At 37.6% G+C, this 20,354-nt stretch overlaps 1 protein-coding gene across 4 annotated transcripts in view; it reads left to right on the top strand.

The window, feature by feature from the left end:
* STAM2 (signal transducing adaptor molecule 2) overlaps window positions 1-20,354 on the top strand; it is a 63,041-nt gene that overhangs the window by 16,611 nt on the left and 26,076 nt on the right. For all 4 annotated transcript variants that reach the window (XR_009599337.1, XR_009599338.1, XM_004004697.6 and 1 more), the window contains exons 2-8: window positions 4,392-4,476; window positions 5,512-5,587; window positions 5,701-5,799; window positions 6,695-6,841; window positions 8,849-8,918; window positions 9,524-9,710; window positions 18,295-18,389. Coding sequence is in view for 2 of the 4 variants with exons in the window: in XM_004004697.6 (XP_004004746.1) it covers window positions 4,392-4,476; window positions 5,512-5,587; window positions 5,701-5,799; window positions 6,695-6,841; window positions 8,849-8,918; window positions 9,524-9,710; window positions 18,295-18,389 (759 nt within the window). In the remaining 2 variants the exon portion in view is untranslated. The remainder of the gene's footprint in view (window positions 1-4,391; window positions 4,477-5,511; window positions 5,588-5,700; window positions 5,800-6,694; window positions 6,842-8,848; window positions 8,919-9,523; window positions 9,711-18,294; window positions 18,390-20,354) is intronic.

Below are 20,354 nucleotides of genomic sequence, written 5' to 3' on the forward strand. Positions count from 1 at the left end.
CTCTTCATGGTCCAGAAGCTTGCACAGACTTCACTGGGGCCCCTTGGGGCTTCTTAAAGGCTATGAGAGTTCATTTACTCAGAAGCTCTGCTGTTGTTTCCCCCTGTAGAGTCATTGTACCAGGGTACAGGGTATGAAGGAGCAACCAGCACCATTTATTAATTCATTCATTTGACAAATAATTGCTTGGCACCTGCTGTGTGCACTGGATACTGTTTTATTTATTTTAAGTAATAATAGTGAACAAAACAAAGCAAACACTTCCTGCCATGTTGGAGTCTACGTTCTTTCTGAGGAGTGGGTGGATGGGATAGTGGTGGCAGAAAGAGATGACGGGGTTAAGCGTTAATGCCATGACACATCTGCAGAAACTTCTGTGCAGTCAGTTCTGACCTCTTTTAACTATTTTGTTATTTGTTCTATGTGGGATATCAGTAGGAGTGATTCCAGTAAGTGTAATAAAGAAGAGAGGCTGAGTACTTGATGGATTTAAAATTACGGTTCACTGATGATTTCTTGCTAGCTTATGTAGGCACTTTGTGGCCACACTGTATATACTGGTGCATCATGCAGCGATTAAAAACGTTGTTGTTGGTGGGTTGTTCAGTTGCCAAGTTGCATCTGACTCTTTGCGACCCCCTGGACTGCAGCACATCAAGCTTCTCTGTCCGTCACCATCGCCTGGAGTTGGCCCAGATTCATGTCCTTTGACTCGGTGACGCCATCCAACCATCTCATCCTCTGTCACCCTCTTCTCCTGCCTTCAATCTTTCCCAGCATCGGGGTCTTTTCAGATGAGTTGGCTCTTCACATCTGGTGGCCAGAGTGTTGGAGTTTCAGCATCAGTCCTTCCAATGAATATTCAGGGTTGATTTCCTTTAGGATGACTGGTTTGATCTCCTTGCAGTCCAAGGGACTCTCAAGAGTCTTTTCCAGCTCTACAGTTCAGAAAGCATCAATTCTTCAGTGCTCAACTTTCTTTATGGTCCACCTCTCACATCCATACATGACTATTGGGAAGACCATAGCCTTTACTATACAGTACAGACATGTATTGGAGAAGGCAATGGCACCCCACTCCAGTACTCTTGCCTGGAAAATCCCATGGATGGAGGATCCTGGTAGGCTGCAGTCCATGGGGTTGCAAAGAGTCGGACACAACTGAGTGACTTCATTTTCACTTTTCACTTTCATGCATTGGAGAAGGAAATGGCAAGCCACTCCAGTATTCTTGCCTGAAGAATCCCAGGGACGGGGGAGCCTGGCGGGCAGCCGTCTGTGGGGTCGCACAGAGTCGGACACAACTGAAGCGACTTAGCAGCAGCAGATAGACATGTATTTATGAACATGAGATGATTATGTTAAGTGGAAAGGCACCTTAGGAAGTAATATATTTAGGATGATCACATTGTTGAAAAGTACCTTTTCTCTACCTCTGAGGTCTCCTTCCTGAGCAAGGAGTTCTGTTGGTGTCACCCAAGTCTGCCCCCACTTCGTTATTGACTCCATCCCTATTATAATGACTTGAGTGGTGCGTGCTGAGTCACTTCAGTCATGCGACCCTATAGATTATAGCTTATCAGACTCCTCTGTCCATGGGATTCTCTAGGCAAGGATACTGGAGTGGGTTGCCATATCCTCCTCAGATCTTCCTGGCCTAGGGATCAAACCCACATCTCTTAGGTCTCCAGTATAATGACTTATCTAATTGTAAATTTGAGAGTAACTGCTGAAACTCCAGTACTTTGGCCACCTCATGCGAAGAGTTGACTCATTGGGAAAGACTTTGATGCTGCGAGGGATTGGGGGCAGGAGGAGAAGGGGACGACAGAGGATGAGATGGCTGGATGGCATCACTGACTTGATGGACGTGAATCTGAGTGAACTCCGGGAGGTGGTGATGGACAGGGAGGCCTGGCGTGCTGCAATTAATGGGGTCGCAAGGAATTGGACACGACTGAGCGACTGAACTGAACTGAACTGACCCTCCTAGTGCCCGTTGTCAACGTAAGAGCTATCGCGTCTTTTTATAGCCATGAATTGATTTCTTCTTGGAGTAATTGTGCAGGGGCTCAACCCTGCAGGGAGAGGTCCATCTCTGGGGCTCACTGCTAGCAAGCCCATTTGTCCAGCACACCTGAAGCTTCTATTAGGAATGACAGTGATACTTTATTTTTTGTTTTGTTTCTTGTTCATAACTTTGGCAGGGAACTGGTTAAGTTTTGGGGCGCTCTCTTTTATTTAGTTTTATACATATTTTTTCCCCATATACGTTTTAGAAAAAGGTCTGGGTAAATATGCATCATACTTTTCCAAGAGGTTCGTAGAACTAGGAGATTTTTCCCTTTTTTTTTTTTTCCCTGTCTGTACTTTTGAATTAACTGGGATTATTAGATATGTTGAGAAATAGTTAAACATTTTCAACCTCTGAAAAATACAGCCTGGTCTGACTTTCCCTGTGAAAGAACTAGTTATCTTTCTACCAGGGAAGAAGCTAGACTTGAGTGATAAGTTTCTACCTGCAGAGCTTGGTGCTTAAGTCTAGAACTTATGATAGGCAAAAATATATTACTAAAATGTCTGACTTAACATTTCACCGTCAGAATAATTGCCTTTTACCCTTAAATTTATAAGTTTTCAGTTTTTTGTATCCCTTAACTACTCTTGTGGATATAGATGAATTTACCTCTTTTGTCTTTTAACCTTCCTACTACCTTTGTCAGTAGTTAATCTACTATCTTCACTGTACATTTGCCTTTGCCAGTGAGAGTTTTCATTTCAAAATGTTTGTATTTCTAGTTTTGATGTTTGCTGCATAAATGCTTTAACATTTCTCGTAAAGACAGTTTCAGTTCAGTTCAGTTCAGTCACTCACTCAGTCCTGTCTGACTCTTTGTGATCCCGTGGACTGCAGCACGCCAGGCCTCCCTATCCATCACCAACTCCCAGAGTCTGCCCAAACCGATGTCCATCGAGTCGGTGATGCCGTCCAACCATCTCATCCTCTGTCGTCCCCTTCTTCGCCTGCCTTCAATCTTTCCCAGCATCAGGGTCTTTTTAAATGAGTCAGCTCTTTGAATCAGGTGGCCAAAGTATTGGAGTTTCAGATTCAACATCAGTCCCTCCAGTGAACACCCAGGACTGATCTCCTTTAGAATGGACTGGTTGGATCTCCTTGCAGTCCAAGGGACTCTCAAGAATCTTCTCCAACACCACAGTTCAAAAGCATCAATTCTTTGGCACTCAGCTTTCTTTACAGTCCAACTCTCACATCCATACATGGCTACTGAAAAACCGTAGCCTTGACTAGATGGACCTTTGTTGGCAAAGTAATATCTCTGCTTTTTAGTAGGTTGGCCTTAACTTTCCTTCCAAGGAGCAAGCATCTTTTAATTTCATGGCTGCAGTCACCATCTGCAGTGATTTTGGAGCCCCCCAAAATAAAGTCTGACACTATTTCCACTGTTTCCCATCTATTTCCCATGAAGTGATGGGACCGAACACCATGATCTTAGTTTTCTGAATGTTGAGCTTTAAGCCAACTTTTTCACTCTACTCTTTCACTTTCATTAAGGGCCTCTTTAGTTCTTCTTTGCTTTCTGCCATGAGGGTGATGTCATCTGCATATCTGAAGTTATTGATATTTCTCCCAGCAATCTTGATTCCAGCTTGTGCTTCATCCAGTCCAGCGTTTCTCACGATGTACTCTGCATAGAAGTTAAATAAGCCGGGTGACAATATACAGCCTTGATGTACTGCTTTTCCTGTTTGGAACCAGTCTTTTCTTCCTTGTCCAGTTCTAACTGTTGCTTCCTGACCTGTATACAGATTTCTCAAGAGGCAGGTCAGGTGGTTTGGTATTCCCATCTCTCTCAGAATTTTCCACAGTTGCTTGTGATCCACACAAAGGCTTTGGCAGAGTCAATAAAGCAGAAATAGATGTTTTTCTGGTACTGTCTTGCTTTTTCAATGATCCAGCACATGTTGGCAATTTGATCTCTGGTTCCTCTGCCTTTTCTAAAACCAGCTTGAACATCTGGAAGTTCACGGTTCACATATTAATGATGCTAAACTCTTTTAGCTTTTGCTTGTTTATGAAACTCTGTCTCCTTCAAATCTGAGTAATATCTTTGCTGGGTAGAGTGTTTGTTTTTGTTTTTTTTCAGGTGGGTTGTAGTATTCTTGTTTGTAGGTTTTTCTCCTTTCATCACTTTGAAAATATTATGCCATATTCTTCTGGTCTGCAGAGTTTCTGCCAAAATATCAGCTAATGGTCTTATAGGAGTTTCCTTGTGTGTAACTGGTTTCTTTTCTCATGATACTTTTATGTCTTTCCTGGATTTATTATTATGTAAGACATCCTGATTCTTTTGTATGTTTATCTCTTATAGAAAAGGCTACAAATGAGTACAATACTACAGAAGATTGGAGTCTTATTATGGACATATGTGACAAAGTTGGAAGCACTCCTAATGGGTAAGATGGCCAGTCATGCCCAGTGAATGTCTAGGAGCTCTCTCTCTCTTTTCCTGATATAATTCTGGAAGGAAACAGGATTTTTGCTGTTTCCTTTTGGGAGTAAAAGTAAAGACATGCTACTGGCTGAATTTCTGTGGTTAATCTTATTCTGAAAGAACCATAACTGAAAACTTGAAATATTAAAATGTATAATTAAAGCCTTGATACAGGGAATTCCCTAGTGGTCCAGTGCTTAGGACACTGTGCTTTCACTGCTGGGGGTCCAGGTTCAATCCCTGGTTGGGGAACTAAGATCCCAGAAGCCTCAAGGTACAGCTCAAAAAAAAAAAAAAAAAAAAATATATATATATATATAATGCCTTGATTCAATAGGGACAGATGTTAACAATGAATAGACTTAATTATTTAGGGTGTTCCCCTGTGACTTAGACATGTTATTAATGAGGTAGATAAATATAACAATATATAATATATTCAAAAGATCTTTCAGTAATGAATAGATAAATGCAATAAATCATGATGAAAAAGTGAATATAATAGTGCTTTGAGGATGGAATGGGGACATTAAACTGATTATACAGTAGAGGTTTAGAAGACTGATGAAAGCATTTGTTTTAATGTTACAGCTTTCTGAAGTTTATTCATGCATGGTTATACTTAAATCATTTGAGATTATGTATCTTGCTAGTTTTTTTCCCCACAAGATAAGAATTTGCTGTCTGAAAGCTGTCAGTCTTAAATGTAAAGATAATTTTTATGATATTGTTCTCTTGTGTTGACTGACCTTTTTGATTTTTGGTTTTTGGGATACACAGCCTTTGCAACAAGCATTTTTTTCCCCTCTACAAGTCTATGAGCAAAAGGTGTAAGATCATTTGATAGATTTATTCCTTTAATGAAGTAAAGTTTGCAGGTGTACATATAAGGTATTGTATGACCAAACAGCTTTTAAAGTTAGTTGATCATAGAATACCTTATGTATTTAATGCTTGAATTGAAATTCTGAATACCTAACTTTCTTCATTTTTTTAGAGCAAAAGACTGCCTAAAAGCCATAATGAAAAGGGTAAATCATAAAGTTCCTCATGTTGCTCTGCAGGCATTAACTGTAAGTGAAAGTCATGTTATTATTTGGCCCAAATTTTAAAATGTGTTTGTTTTAGTAAGTTAAGTAAGATTACATCTCAACATTTGTATATTGATTTTTATTTTAATTAATAGCTTCTTGGGGCTTGTGTGGCAAACTGTGGAAAGATATTTCATTTAGAAGTTTGTTCCCGTGATTTTGCAACAGAAGTACGTGCTGTGATAAAAAATAAGGTAAATTTTAAAAAGGAAAGAAATTTGAGTCATTAAAAAATACATATGCTGTGTTATTTTAGCTGTGTTATAGCATTAGTAGAGTTGTAAGTGAAATCATTTTAGATAAACTTGAAACAAAACAAACTTTCTGTTCTAAAATTTGTTGTTTGCATTTGTAGCCCCAAAAACTGTTTTCCTCCCTAAAGCATATATATAAGTGATAACACTGATCTTTATTGAGGGTTAGCAGCCACTGCTTTAAGCATTTTATGTATGCTGACTTGTTTAATGCTCTTAACAACTCCTAGAAGGTAGATTTCCAGGTCATTCCTATTTTATAGATGGAGAAACTGAGACTTAAGAGTAACTTGTCTAAGATTATGCAGCTAATAAGTGGCATAGCTGAAGTTCAGATGTAAGTGTCTGTGATACCAGCATCCAAACTAACCATCATTCTGTCCTGATTCCCAGTAGAGATGGTGAGCAAAGGAGGCCTTTATTTTAGAACAAGGTGGAGAGGGTCTTTGTGATGGGGTTGTTATTGATTTATTTGTAATAGAAACTCTGGTATACTGTGTTCATACTGTTAGTGACAAAAATCTCAGAGTTTTACTTTAGTTGATATAAAAAGTTTAATCTAATATTGAGAATATTAGGAAAACATGAAATAATCTCTGAATATGACAGATTCATTGTCATTGTATAAGATATAAACATTAATGTTCAAAACGGGTAATTTTCCAAGAGACAAGTATATATTAAAGTAGGTATTTATCGAGTGCTCATCTAAACTAAGGTTTGCTGGACTCTTGTGGATATTCATAAAACTAGAGAATTTTGGTGGTAATTCTCTTTGTTAAATAATTCAAGTGCTTATTTTAACCATTTTTTTTCTTTGCCTTTTCATTAAAAGGCTCATCCTAAAGTATGTGAAAAACTGAAATCTTTAATGGTAGAATGGTCAGAAGAATTTCAGAAGGACCCTCAGTTTAGTCTGATATCTGCAACTATTAAATCTATGAAAGAAGAAGGAGTTACTTTTCCTCCATTAGGTTCTCAGGTAAGAGATTCATTCAGATTCATGGATGACCCTATACTATAGTATTTTGAAGGTATATACCTTATTTCAAAGCTGGCAAGGTCTATCTTAGTCATTACTCACCTCCACTCTACATGAGTTTGTCTAGAGCAGTGCCTGTAATTGTTGAGTGAATTCTACACATGAGAACTTTGAGAAGTGAGTCATCCATAAATAATCTGTTTAATGCGACTCTGAATCTAGAGTCATGCAAAAGGCATAGATGTGTGAGAGAGCCCTTATGTTCGAGGTATTTATAGTCAATTGAAAGGGTAGCTTTATATATGTGAAAAATAACTGATTATAAGTGACAAAGATGGATGGGGGGTGCAAAAGTTAGATGCCAGGAAGAAGAGGTAACTGTAGACTGGGATGATGAAGAAGATGAAGAGTAGAATTTTTAGGCTGGAATGCAATTCAGTATGTAAGAGGAGTAGAGAGGTTGTCAACGGAGGAATGACATGAATCACTTCATGGACTTGAGAAAGCTCGAGGCCTGTCCGTTGAAGAGGGAACATGCCTGAAATGTGCTTTTGTTTATGTATAAAATGGTTGGCCTTTTACAGGTTGGCCTGTAAGGCTAGAAGTTTATTTGAGGACATAGGGACAGCTTTTGCAGGACCGGGGTGGAGGCAGGGATAATGATCCCAGAGTCCGTGGTGTATTTTGGTCTGTGGGGAAAAACACTGTATCTTGGGTTCTGCTCTCAGTGTCTCTTGTTTTTTCAGGATATGGGCTAGGGAAAGAAACTAAGAGAACTGTACATTTTTTCAATTTTAGACCATAGACTGAAGACACAAACAGAACCTTTTTAGTTGATCAGATCTGTGGGTTCAAAGTAGAATGTAGTGAGGTGGATGAACTGGAACCTGTTAGAGAGAGTGAAATAAATCAGAAAGAGAAAAACAAGTATCATATATTAGCACATATAAATGCAATCAAGAGAAATGGTACTGATGAACGTATGTGAAGCCAGGAAGAGAGTTGCAAGCATGGAGAATGGACTTGTGGGCACGGTGGGGAAACACAGGGTGGTGCAAATTGAGAGAGTAGCATTGACATATATGTACTATCATGTGTAAAATAAGTAGCTGGCAGGAAGCAGCTACCTCCTGTATGTAGCACAGGGAGTCAGCTTCAGTGCTCTGTGATGATGTGGATGGGTGGGATGGGCATGGGGTAGGAGGGAGGCTCAAGGCGGGGGGAATATATGTATACTTATAGCTGATTCACATTGTCATAAACAGCAGAAGCCAACACAGCATTGCAAAGCAGTTATCCTCCAATTAAAAATAAATTTTAAAAATAAAAGTCTTCTAAGTAATACAAAGCCAGCATTTCCTTGCTCTGTCCTTTCTGCAAGTCATTCTCAAAAATCAGTGTTGATCATTTGGAAAAAACTGCTTGATGGTTCGGAAACCTGGACATCTCTGTCTTCCATGCCCTTAAGTTTAAGCATGACCTTCCTTAGTCCTCTGCTATGTCTGAAGAGTCACCGCCATTCAAACACAATGAGTAGTGAAGGGGGTTAGCATGTGTGCCTAGAGCTGCCCCTGTTGTCTGTGTCCCGCCTCTGCTCTTCTTCATTATCCTGGCTTCTTGCTACTTCTCCTGTAGCCCCGCACCTCTAGCAGCGTATCATTGCTCACTGAATTAGAGACTTTGGACCACCGAGATCAGGAAGTGCAGTCAGGAAAGATGTATATTTAAGTACTCTTCTTCATGCCAGATTCTGTGTCAGATACTAAGATTCATGCAAACTGTAAGCCAGTTCATGTCTTTTGTGATTTTTTTCATATTTTCTTGAAAATTCTGATGTTCTGTTTTAGTATTTGAAACAACTACTTAAAATTATCATAAAGACCTTCACTTTTAAGTGAAACTCATTAGTTACATTAGTTGTTTTTTTAAATTAGCATGTGTGAGTAATTATAGAGCTTGTGTTTTCTTTGAAAAGGTAGTTGTGTTCATTTTACTTATACATTACAGACTGTCTCAGCTGCTGCCAAGAACGGTACGTCATCGAACAAAAACAAAGAAGATGAAGATATAGCTAAAGGTAAAGGATCAAGCACATGTCGTTTAGTATTGCTGATCTTTGCAGAATGATTTATTGAAATAAAAATTAAAATAAAACTGAGTTTACTTGTAGTATTTTACCTCAAATCTGAAAATTAGTGGAGTCTGAAAACTTAAGAGAGACAACTGACATGATAGAAGGTTAATTGAATTCATAATCTTGTCAGTAATAGTTTTTAGTGTCCTGCCTTTGAAGAGATTACATTTCACCTTTTCTTTAATGCCAAAGTTATGAGTCAAGCACAGAAATATGTTCATGACTTGTCCTATATGGAAAGCTACCCATATTATAATGTCACAATCTGTTTGCTGTAAAAATAATAGCTGCTGTATATGACAGACTGTGATATTAAGGAATGAGCAAAAACTTTATTTTCAAAAATGTCATAGTTGTCTGCCCTGTTCCCTTTTGCCCCCCACCCCCACCCTGCAAAAGCTAACTATTTAGTATTTAACTGGACAAATAACATTCACTATATTTATTCTTATTAAATAGTATATTATGTAATATTTCTTTTTAAACTCTTAAAAAATCAGAGTTAATACTGGCTGTCTTGTTTTTTGCATTTTAATTTTTCAAACTAGCTATTGAATTATCATTGCAAGAGCAGAAGCAGCAGCACACAGAAACAAAATCCTTATATCCATCTGCAGAAATTCAGTCAAATAATAAAGTTGCAAGGAAAGTGAGAGCTTTATATGATTTTGAAGCCGTTGAGGACAATGAACTCACCTTTAAACATGGTGAAATTATTATTGTTTTGGATGACAGGTATGTTTTAAATGTTTCTGGAATATTTTGAAGTTATCAGTATCATATCCTTAATTTAGAATGCTGAATATTCAGCTTTTGACTTTGGTGTGTTTAAATCATACTAGAACCTTTTCTGCCTTAATTATTTCTTTCTAAGATTAGTTAGACAGGGTAGTTTGAGTTTCTTATTCTTTGGTTAAATTTGGTAATAAAGTGTTCTTTGTATCCTGGGTTAAAAATGTATTGAATAATATTGTTTATTATCACAATTGAGACAAATATTCAGTCATCTGAATGTATTTACATTGAGAATTGTATATACCAAAATTACTGGCAAAAAAAAAAAAAAAGGAAGAGATATAGCTGTAATACCTTTGATCAGCTCAGCTAAAAACTACGCTTGGCTCCTCCCCAGTTGTTAATCTGCTACTGCCTCTCCCTCACAATTTCTCTATCACTTAAAGTTGTAATAAAGAATAGATTTGTCTTTATTGAGCCTAATTCTACTTTAGCTTGCTTTTAAAAGAAATTGATGAAATTTAGCAAGAGTGAGACCTAACAATTCATTACTAACAGATTGCAAATGTATTTGGTATCCATTATAAATAACTTAGTAAGGATACATTAGTATATTTTTAAATTGGTAGATACCCAAAATGGTTTTACTATGCTGCAGTAAATATTTATTGGGAAAATACTATATGAATATGCTGTGTTTATAATAAAGAATGAGGAAACAGTTCTTTTCTTCATAAAACCTAGAATAAAGTAAGGGAGTTAAGATTACTTTACAAGTAAATATGTGGTATGGAGATTGTGAATGCCATAAAAGGTAATGTTGGGGTCCAGAAAAAAGCGGAGTCACACCTGGCACACACCTCTGGGAAAAAAGGTTTATCCACTGGGTTCACTTTGGGTGAACTTTGATCTTACAGACCAGGAAAATAAAGGTCTGTTACACAGTCAAGATAACATTATGTTTACTTAGAAAATAATCTTTTTTTTTTTCCTTTAAGACTCTTTTTTGGTTTTCTTTTTTAAATAATCACGTGGAGCAGAGCACATGACCCCTGAAGGAGAATATATAGATGTGAAGGTGAAGGGTTAGTATGGGGTCTGAATGCTGACAGTCTGAAATGTCAGGCTTCTGGGTGTAAAATGTTTATAGAAGAACTGAAGTTTACACTTCTGATACTTTTATACAAGCATAAAATTAAGCACATTTATAAAATAAATAGAAGCAAAACTACAAAATGAGCGTTATTTTTATGTAATGAGAAAATTTTCCAGTGTAAATTACCGATCACAAGGTAAATAACAGTACTGATCAGTGGCACAGCTGCTTCCTCATTTTCTTCAGCAAGTCTGTTCTGCTCACTGCTCTGATAACTCAATTTCTTCTGATTGTTTCTTATGTGGTTGTTGTGACTCGTTCATACATACCATATCCCTTGATGTCATTTGATGTTCATGTGGCATTATGTTATCCATACGGTCTGCAGGCTTGCAGTATGTAAAGGGTTACATCATTGTGAAGCCATGTGTCTTTTCGTTGATGTCTAGTTAAAGCACAAATCCATTAAATAACTTAGACTCATACGGAACTATTTTCAGTTAAGGCTTATCCTTGCAAAAGAGAATTTTTTTTCTGTTGTAAACTACTAAGAGAATTCAACATGGATATGATGGAATATGTAGGTTGATTAAATGTCATTTTGATGTTAGGAGACCCCAATCTTAAAACTGCCATAGATGTGCTCATCAACACACATAAGTTAAATGTTGTCATTCTAGGAGATTGGTTATTACTGGCAAGATTTTAAACACAAACGCACACTTGGGTACTAAAGTTAAATGGCCATCTTGCATTAGAAAAGAGGTCATCTGGATGATGCAGAATATGACTATAGCCATTGTTTTTATATTCAGTTGAAATTGGAAGTACAAAATTTAAAACTTCGCATATAGAACTTGAAGTCCCTTGAAAATATATCATTCTCTAGACAGGTGCAGATTCCTTATTAACAGAGTATACCAAAAAATGTCACTCTCAGTTCAGTTCAGTTCAGTCGCTCAGTCGTGTCCAACTCTTTGTGACCGCATGATACGCAGCACGCCAGGCCTCCCTGTCCATCACCAACTCCCGGAGTTCACTCAGACTCACGTCCATCGAGTCCCTGATGCCATCCAGCCATCTCATCCTCTGTCGTCCCCTTCTCCTCCTGCCCCCAATCCCTCCAGCATCAGAGTCTTTTCCAATGAGTCAACTCTTCACAGGAGGTGGCCAAAGTACTGGAGTTTCAACTATAGCATCATTCCTTCCAAAGAAATCCCAGGGCTGATCTCCTTCAGAATGGACTGGTTGGATCTCCTTGCGGTCCAAGGGACTCTCAAGAGTCTTCTCCAACACCGCAGTTCAAAAGCATCAATTCTTAGGTGCTCAGCCTTCTTCACAGTCCAACACTCACATCCATTCATGACTACTGGAAAAACCATAGCCTTGACTAGATGGACCTTCGTCGGCAAAGTAACGTCTCTGCTTTTGAATATGCTGTCTAGGTTGGTCATAACTTTTCTTCCGAGGAGTAAGCGTCTTCTGATTTCATGGCTGCAGTCACCATCTGCAGTGATTTTGGAGCCCCCCAAAATAAAGTCTGACACTGTTTCCGCTGTTTCCCCATCTATTTCCATGAAGTGATGGGACCAGATACCATGATCTTCGTTTTCTGAATGTTGAGCTTTAAGCGAACTTTTTCACTCTCCACTTTCACTTTCATCAAGAGGCTTTTTAGTTCCTCTTCACTTTCTGCCATAAGGGTGTTGTCATCTGCATATCTGAGGTTATTGATATTTCTCCCAGCAATCTTGACTCCAGCTTGTGCTTCATCCAGTCCAGCATTTCTCATGATGTACTCTGCATATAAGTTAAATAAGCAGGGTGACAATATACAGCCTTGACATACTCCTTTTCCTATTTGGAACCAGTCTGTTGTTCCATGTCCAGTTCTAACTGTTGCTTCCTGACCTGCATACATATTTCTCAAGTGGCAGGTCAGGTGGTCTGTATTCCCATCTCTTTCAGAATTTTCCAGTTTATTGTGATCCACACAGTCCAAGGCTTTGGCATAGTCAATAAAGCAGAAATATATGTTTTTCTGGAATTCTCTTGCTTTTCCATGATCCAGCAGATGTTGGCAATGTGATCTCTGGTTCCTCTGCCTTTCTAAAACCAGCTTGAACATCTGCAAGTTCACAGTTCACGTATTGCTGAAGCCTGGCTTGGAGAATTTTGAGCATTACTTTACTAGCACGTGAGATGAGTGCAATTGTGCAGTAGTTTGAGCATTCTTTGACATTGCCTTTCTTTGAGATTGGGATGAAAACTGACCTTTTCCAGTCGTGTGGCCACTGCTGAGTTTTCCAAATTTGCTGGCATATTGACTGCAGCACTTTCACAGCATCATCTTTTAGGATTTGAAATAGCTCAACTGGAATTCCATCACCTCCACTAGCTTTGTTCATAGTGATGCTTTCTAAGGCCCACTTGACTTCACCTTCCAGGATGTCTGGCTCTAGATAAGTGATCACATCATTGTGATTATCTGGGTCGTGAAGATCTTTTTTGTATAGTTCTTCTGTGTATTCTTGCCACCTCTTCTTAATATCTTCTGCTTCTGTTAGGTCCATACCACTTCTGTCCTTTATCAAGCCCATCTTTGCATGAAATGTTCCCTTGGTATCTCCAGTTGTCTGAAGAGATCTCTAGGCTTTCCCATTCTGTTCTTTTCCTCTATTTCTTTGCATTGATTGCTGAAGAAGGCTTTCTTATCTCTTCTTGCTATTCTTTGGAACTCTGGATTCAGATGCTTATATCTTTCCTTTTCTCCTTTGCTTTTCACCTCTCTTCTTTTCACAGCTATTTGTAAGGCCTCCCAGACAGCCATTTTGCTTTTTTGCATTTCTTTTCCAGGGGATGGTTTTGATCCCTGTCTCCTGTACAATGTCACGAACCTCATTCCATAGTTCATCAGGCACTCTATCTATCAGATCTAGGCCCTTAAATCTATTTCTCACTTCCACTGTATAATCATAAGGGATTTGATTTAGGTCATACCTGAATGGTCTAACGGTTTTCCCTACTTTCTTCAATTTGAGTCTGAATTTGGTAATAAGGAGTTCATGATCTGAGCCACAGTCAGCTCCTGGTCTTGTTTTTGTTGACTGTATAGATCTTCTCCATCTTTGGCTGCAAAGAATAGAATCAATCTGTTTTTCGGTGTTGACCATCTGGTGATGTCCATGTGTAGAGTCTTCTCTTGTGTTGTTGGAAGAGGGTGTTTGCTATGACCAGTGCATTTTCTTGGCAAAACTCTATTCGTCTTTGCCCTGCTTCATTTTGCATTTGCCTGTTACTCCAGGTGTTTCTTGACTTCCTACTTTTGCATTCCAGTCCCCTATAATGAAAAGGACATCTTTTTGGGGTGTTTGTTCTAAAAGGTCTTGTAGGTCTTCATAGAACCGTTCAACTTCAGCTTCTTCAGCGTTACTGGTTGGGGCATAGACTTGGATTACTGTGATATTGAATGGTTTGCCTTGGAAATGAACAGAGATCATTCTTTCGTTTTTGAGATTGCATCCAAGTACTGCTTTCGGACTCTTCTGTTGGCCATGATGACTACTCCATTTCTTCTGAGGGATTCCTGCCCGCAGTAGTAGATATAATGGTCGTCTGAGTTAAATTCACCCATTCCAGTCTATTTTAGTTCGCTGATTCCTAGAATGTCGACATTCACTCTTGCCATCTCTTGTTTGACCACTTCCAATTTGCCTTGATTCATGGACCTGACATTCCAGGTTCCTGTGCAATATTGTTCTTTACAGCATCGGACCTTGCTTCTATCACCAGTCACATCCACGGCTGGGTATTGTTTTTGCTTTGGCTCCATCCCTTCATTCTTTCTGGAGTTATTTCTCCACTGATCTCCAGTAGCGTGTTGGGCACCTACTGACCTGGGGAGTTCGTCTTTCAGTATCCTATCATTTTGCCTTTTCATACTGTTCATGGGGTTCTCAAGGCAAGAATACTGAAGTGGAGAAGGGAATGGCAAACCACTTCAGTCATTCTCTGCTCCCAAATATTATAAAGGATCTAGGAAAAAATAAACCTAACAAAGATACTTAAGGACTTCATGGAAAAATTATAAATCCTTTAAAAGATATAAAATAATATATATATTTATATATCAGTAAATATAAATGGAATGAGATGTCATTTATGCTGAAGAAACTTTAATATTGTAAAGATTACTTTTTCTAATATTAATACATAAACAGTTCATTTCTAATTAAAAGCTCAATAAGGCTTTTTTCCGGAGAACTTGGAAACATTTTTATTTTGACATTAGCATGGAAATATGAAGGTCTGCAATAACACAGAGAAGGTACTTTTTCTGTCATATATCAAGGCATATTAAGAGGTTATAGTAAATATAGTCTATTGCGACAGGATGGAATCCAAAAATAAGCTTATGAACAGATAGCAGCTTGCTGTTTGAAAGATAGACTATCATAAATCAGTAGGAAAAATGATGTACTGTTACATAAATTTTGCTGGGATGAATTGACTTTCTATGCAGTATAAATAAAATTTGATTCAGCTTCATACAGTACATAAAATTTCATTCCAAATAAAGACCTAAATGTGGAAGAGCACTATAAGGGAAAATGTGAAACTATTAGGCAAATATAAAGGAGAATAGATTGAGGAGTTCAAGGTATTTGCATAATACAGACAAATGCTCTTCAGATATGTACAGAGCTCCTACATATTCATGAAAAGAGACACATGACCCAGTGAAAAAAGAAAAGTGGACAGAAGATATGAGCAAGCAGTCTACGGAGGAATTAGTCTGGATGCTCAGAAGTGCGAATGGGCACAGCAGTAAGAGATGATTTCTCCTGTGCAATACCAAGTGTTGCCCGGACAGTTAAGACATGTGAGCAAAAATGACATTCTCACATGCTGCTGAGGGAAAGGAGGTTGGGGAATTGCCACAACCACTTCAGAGAACATTTGACAACAGTAGTAAAATGGAAAATGCTTAGGTTCTGTGGCCCAGCAAGCCTGTCTCTGTGAACATGCCTAGAGAATTGTTGCATGTGTGCCCTGAAATCTAGAGTGATTATTACCCCAGCCTTTATAAGGGTGAAAGAAAAGACTGGAAATAACCTAAATGTCTGCCTGCATGGGGATGAGTACATCAAATATGCCATATCTGTGTGATGGATCTTTAAAAGGAATTAGTAAAATCTGAAAGAATTAACCTATAAAATTTTAAAGATATATAATGATTAACATTTATATTAGGTTGGTGCAAATGTAATTGTGGTTTTGGACCATCAATTTTAAATCATTATAACTAAGCTCGAACATATCTTTATTAGTCAAAATAGGAACCTTTTCAATCAACACGTTTTTGCCAACGAGAAATAAGTTTACTTATTCCTGTAGTATAAAAATCTGTGCTCCAGATCAATCCTAAAGGGTTCTACTCTATAGCATTGTGTCTAGGATTATAATACTGTACTGTGCACTTAAAATTTGCTGTGAAGGGAGATCTTTCATTGTGTTATCACCAAAAATTAATAAATAGAGCCGGGTGGAGAAAGTTTTAGGAGGTAATGGATATATTTATTGTATAAACTGTGGTGATGATGTTCAGATGCATACTAATTTGTAAGTCCCATCAAGTTGTACAGTAAATAGGTACAGCTCTTTGTATGTTAAAACCTTAAGAAAGTGGTTTCGAAAAATTTAAAAAAAAAATCTGTGCTTCAGGATTTTACTCTTGGAAAGCATTTTCTGCCTCCTGCTGGTTTGTGGAATCATTTTCCCTGCAAAAAGTTGTTGAGATGCTCAAAGAAGTAGTCAGTTGGTGAGAGGTCAGGTGAATATGGCGGATGAGGCAAAACCTTGTAGCCTAATTTGTTCAACTTTTGAAGCATTGATTGTGCAACATGTGGTCAGGCGTTGTCGTGGAGAAGATTTGGGCCCTTTCTGTTGACCAAGGATGGCTGCAAGCATTGCAGTTTTCGGTGCATCTCATCGATTTGCTTAGCATACTTCTCAGATCAGTGGTTTCACCAGGATTCAGAAAGCTGTAGTGGATCACAGTGGCAGCAGACTACCAAACAGTGACTGTGACCTTTCTTGGTGCAAGTTTGGCTTTGGGAAGTGCTTTGGACCTTCTTACCAGTCCAACCACTGAGCTAGTTGTCACCAGTTGTCTTATAAAATCTACTTTTCTTTGCATGTCACAGTCTGATCAAGAAATGGTTTGTTGTTGTGGCGTAGAATAAGAGAAGATGATACTTCAAAATGATTTATTTGATTTGTGGTCAGCTCATGAGGCACCCACTTATCGAGGTTTTTCACCTTTCCAGTTGGCTTCAAATGCCAAATGACCATAGCATGGTCAACGTTGAGTTCTTTGGCAACTTCTCATATAGGTGTAAGAGGATCAGCTTTGATGGTGGTGTTACCTTCCGATGGCTGGCCACTATGCTCCTCATCTTCAAAGCTCTTGTCTCCTTTGCAGAACTTCTTGAACCACTTGAACCACTGTACTCTCCTTTCATTAGCAGTTCCTGGGCCAAATGTGTTGTTGATGTCATGAGTTGTCCCTGCTGCTTTACGACCCGTTTTGAACTCAAATAAGAAAACCACTCCAATTTGCTTTTTGTCTAACATCATTTCCCTAGTTTAAAATAAATACAAACAACAAGTAATAAGTCATTAGCAAAAAATATAAAGCAAGAAATGTGCATTAAAATGGTATATAACATAACCATATTTATTTAAGAATACATCAATGTCAAATGGCAAGGTTCAACAATGCAAAACTGCAATTACTTTTGTACCAGCTTAATATCTGTAGAGTTGGCTATACATATCTCTATATATCTATACCTGTAGAGTAAACTCTATATGTAAACTCTATATGTAAATATAGAGTTTATAGATACAGTAAATGAATAAAAAATACATCTGAAGGAAGGTGACATAACTTGGTGGTGGTATGAAGGATGGATGTGAGTTTGGGATTTGGAAGTGTTGATAAAGGAAACTTCAGTGTTATCTGTAATGTTTTGGTATTTTTTTAAAGTGCAGAATCAAATCCAGTTGTTGATAGGTTCTGAATTTAAGTATGAGAATATAGATGTTTATTTTATTTGTACTTTTTTATATCTCTTATTAAGTTTACTTCCCTGGTGGCTCAGATGGTAAAGAATTTGCCTGTAATGCGGGAGACCCAGGTTTGATCCCTGGGTTGGGAAAATCCTCTGGAGAAGTCATGGCTACCCACTCCAGTACTCTTGCCTGGAGAATTCCATGGACAGAGGAGCCTGAAGGGCTATAGTCCATGGAGTCACAAAGAGTAGGACACGACTGAGCAACTAACACACAAATTTAAGAACTACTTTTAACTATAGTAGAATTTGAGCTAGTATTTTCAAAATAGACTAAATTTAATTATCTTAATTACTCTTGACACTAATGAAATATAGAGTAACAAATGGCATTTTTGTACTGTATTTTCAGTGATGCTAATTGGTGGAAAGGGGAAAATCACAGAGGAATAGGACTCTTCCCATCTAATTTTGTAACATGTAATTTAAACATAGAATCGGAGGCAGGTAAGTTAAATCTGTGGAAAGGTTAAATCTATTGAAGTTTTTTGTTTGAATTTTATGATTCAGTTTGAAATATAAAGTAGATTGGCATTTAATTCTTGTTTTGAATAATTTATTTATAGATAATACAGTTTAACCTACTTCTTCCCAAATTAAGGGGTTAGCTTATCCCAGGTCAATTCCAAATTACAGTTATTTCCTTATCATTATATTTTAAATCCTTTGAGAGTTAATGTGCATGGGTACATATAAGGCATAAAGTAAGCTGTGCTTGACCATGTAAATATTTAAATCAGTGTAATTATGGTTTAAGAGGCCATTTGCATTTGTCTAGTACAAAAAATGTTTTATTCATCATTGAAGCACAGTATCAAAGCAGGCAGGTTGGGGGATCCATTGACAAGTGCTGAGTGTGATTACAGGGGTTAGGAGTACTCCTAAATTTTAGATTTTTCCTTATATTGATTTGGTCCCAGGGAACTCAGAACAATAACAAAGTAATGTAATCAAGACAGTAGGTTCCTAGTTCACATCTTCTGAACTTCCCTCAGTTTTGCAGCCACAGACAGTTCCACACAGCTGCTGCCAACCATGCCAAGAAAGCATCCATTTGTTAGGCAAGCAGGGAGTTGGGGGTCAGGGTGGTGGTGCTGAATGTGCAGAACAACTGGTAATAATACTAATGATGGTGAGGGTCAAAAATAAAATTGCTCAGTGGTGTTTAAGCACTTGCTTATCAGGCGTTGTGCAAAGTCCTTTGCTTGCACTATTCATTTAATCTTCTTAAGTCTGTGAGGATAGGTACTTTTGATATCCCATTTTATAGATAAGAAAAGTGAGGTAGGTTATTTGGCTAGTAGGTGGTAGAGCCAGGATTCTAAAGTTGGCTATTCTGCCATTAGAATGTACTTGTACTGACACAGCTGCTGAACATACTGCTTTACTGCTTCTAATCTTTGTAGTTCTAGGGAACTTAAATTGAAAGCTCTGTAGCATGTGTAACATCATCTTTGTATAGATTGAGTGATGCATTCAATTAAAATTCAGAGAGATGAATACTGAGTACTCTGCCACTCAATACTTCTTTTGCCTCCATTCTGACTCTTAAGTTGATCTGAACATTGGAGACACTAGGTTTAATAGCTTGATAGACCATGCTCAAGGAATGCCGTAGAATTCACTATAGGCTGGAGAAATTGAGCTTCTATTTTTAAAAGTAAAAAATACCCTGGATTTTCAGTAAATCCTTGTGTTATGCTGAGCTCTGCTTCTTAGGGCATATGTGAAAGTTAACTAAATATTTGAAATAACTGTTGGGACTTAAAACTTCTTTGGTTATATAGTTTTTGATTATAATTTTAAATTCAAATTTACTTTATTAAAATATAGTACATTGTGGCAGTTCTCCAGTGAGCATTTAAATAATTTTCTATATATATATTTTTAAGTTATTTTTCAACCTTCTCTTTTCTAAGAAAAGTTTTTGTTTTGTGTTGCTCTATTATCAGGTTGAAATCAGGTCTCTTTTTTTATTTTTTACATGTAGAAAATAATTTTATATAGCAGGAAAGAGTGTAGTTCATAGATTTAACTCTGAAATTAGCTAATTAGATAATACTCTACTCTCATATATATATTTTCACCCTAGCAATAACACTCAGTTTTAGGAAGGTGCCTGTAATGACAGTTCCCGTTAATATTGCTTACTTGTTCCACTAGAATGTAAGTTATATCAGGGTAAGGATTCCTGTTTGTTTTATTCACTAGTGTATTTTCAGTGCCTCAAACAATGCTTATCGTATAGTAAGGGCTAAATAGATAGTTGTGGCATGAATCAATTACCATATGTAATAACATATTGATTATGAAATGTTATGATTATATTGATTATGAAATGTTATTATTTAGAGTTTCCTTTTTTTTTTCCTTATGAATAATCACAGGCTATTTATAAATTAATGACTAAAC

Source organism: Ovis aries, chromosome 2 (genome assembly GCF_016772045.2).
Source record: "Ovis aries strain OAR_USU_Benz2616 breed Rambouillet chromosome 2, ARS-UI_Ramb_v3.0, whole genome shotgun sequence".
NCBI lineage: Eukaryota > Metazoa > Chordata > Mammalia > Artiodactyla > Bovidae > Ovis > Ovis aries.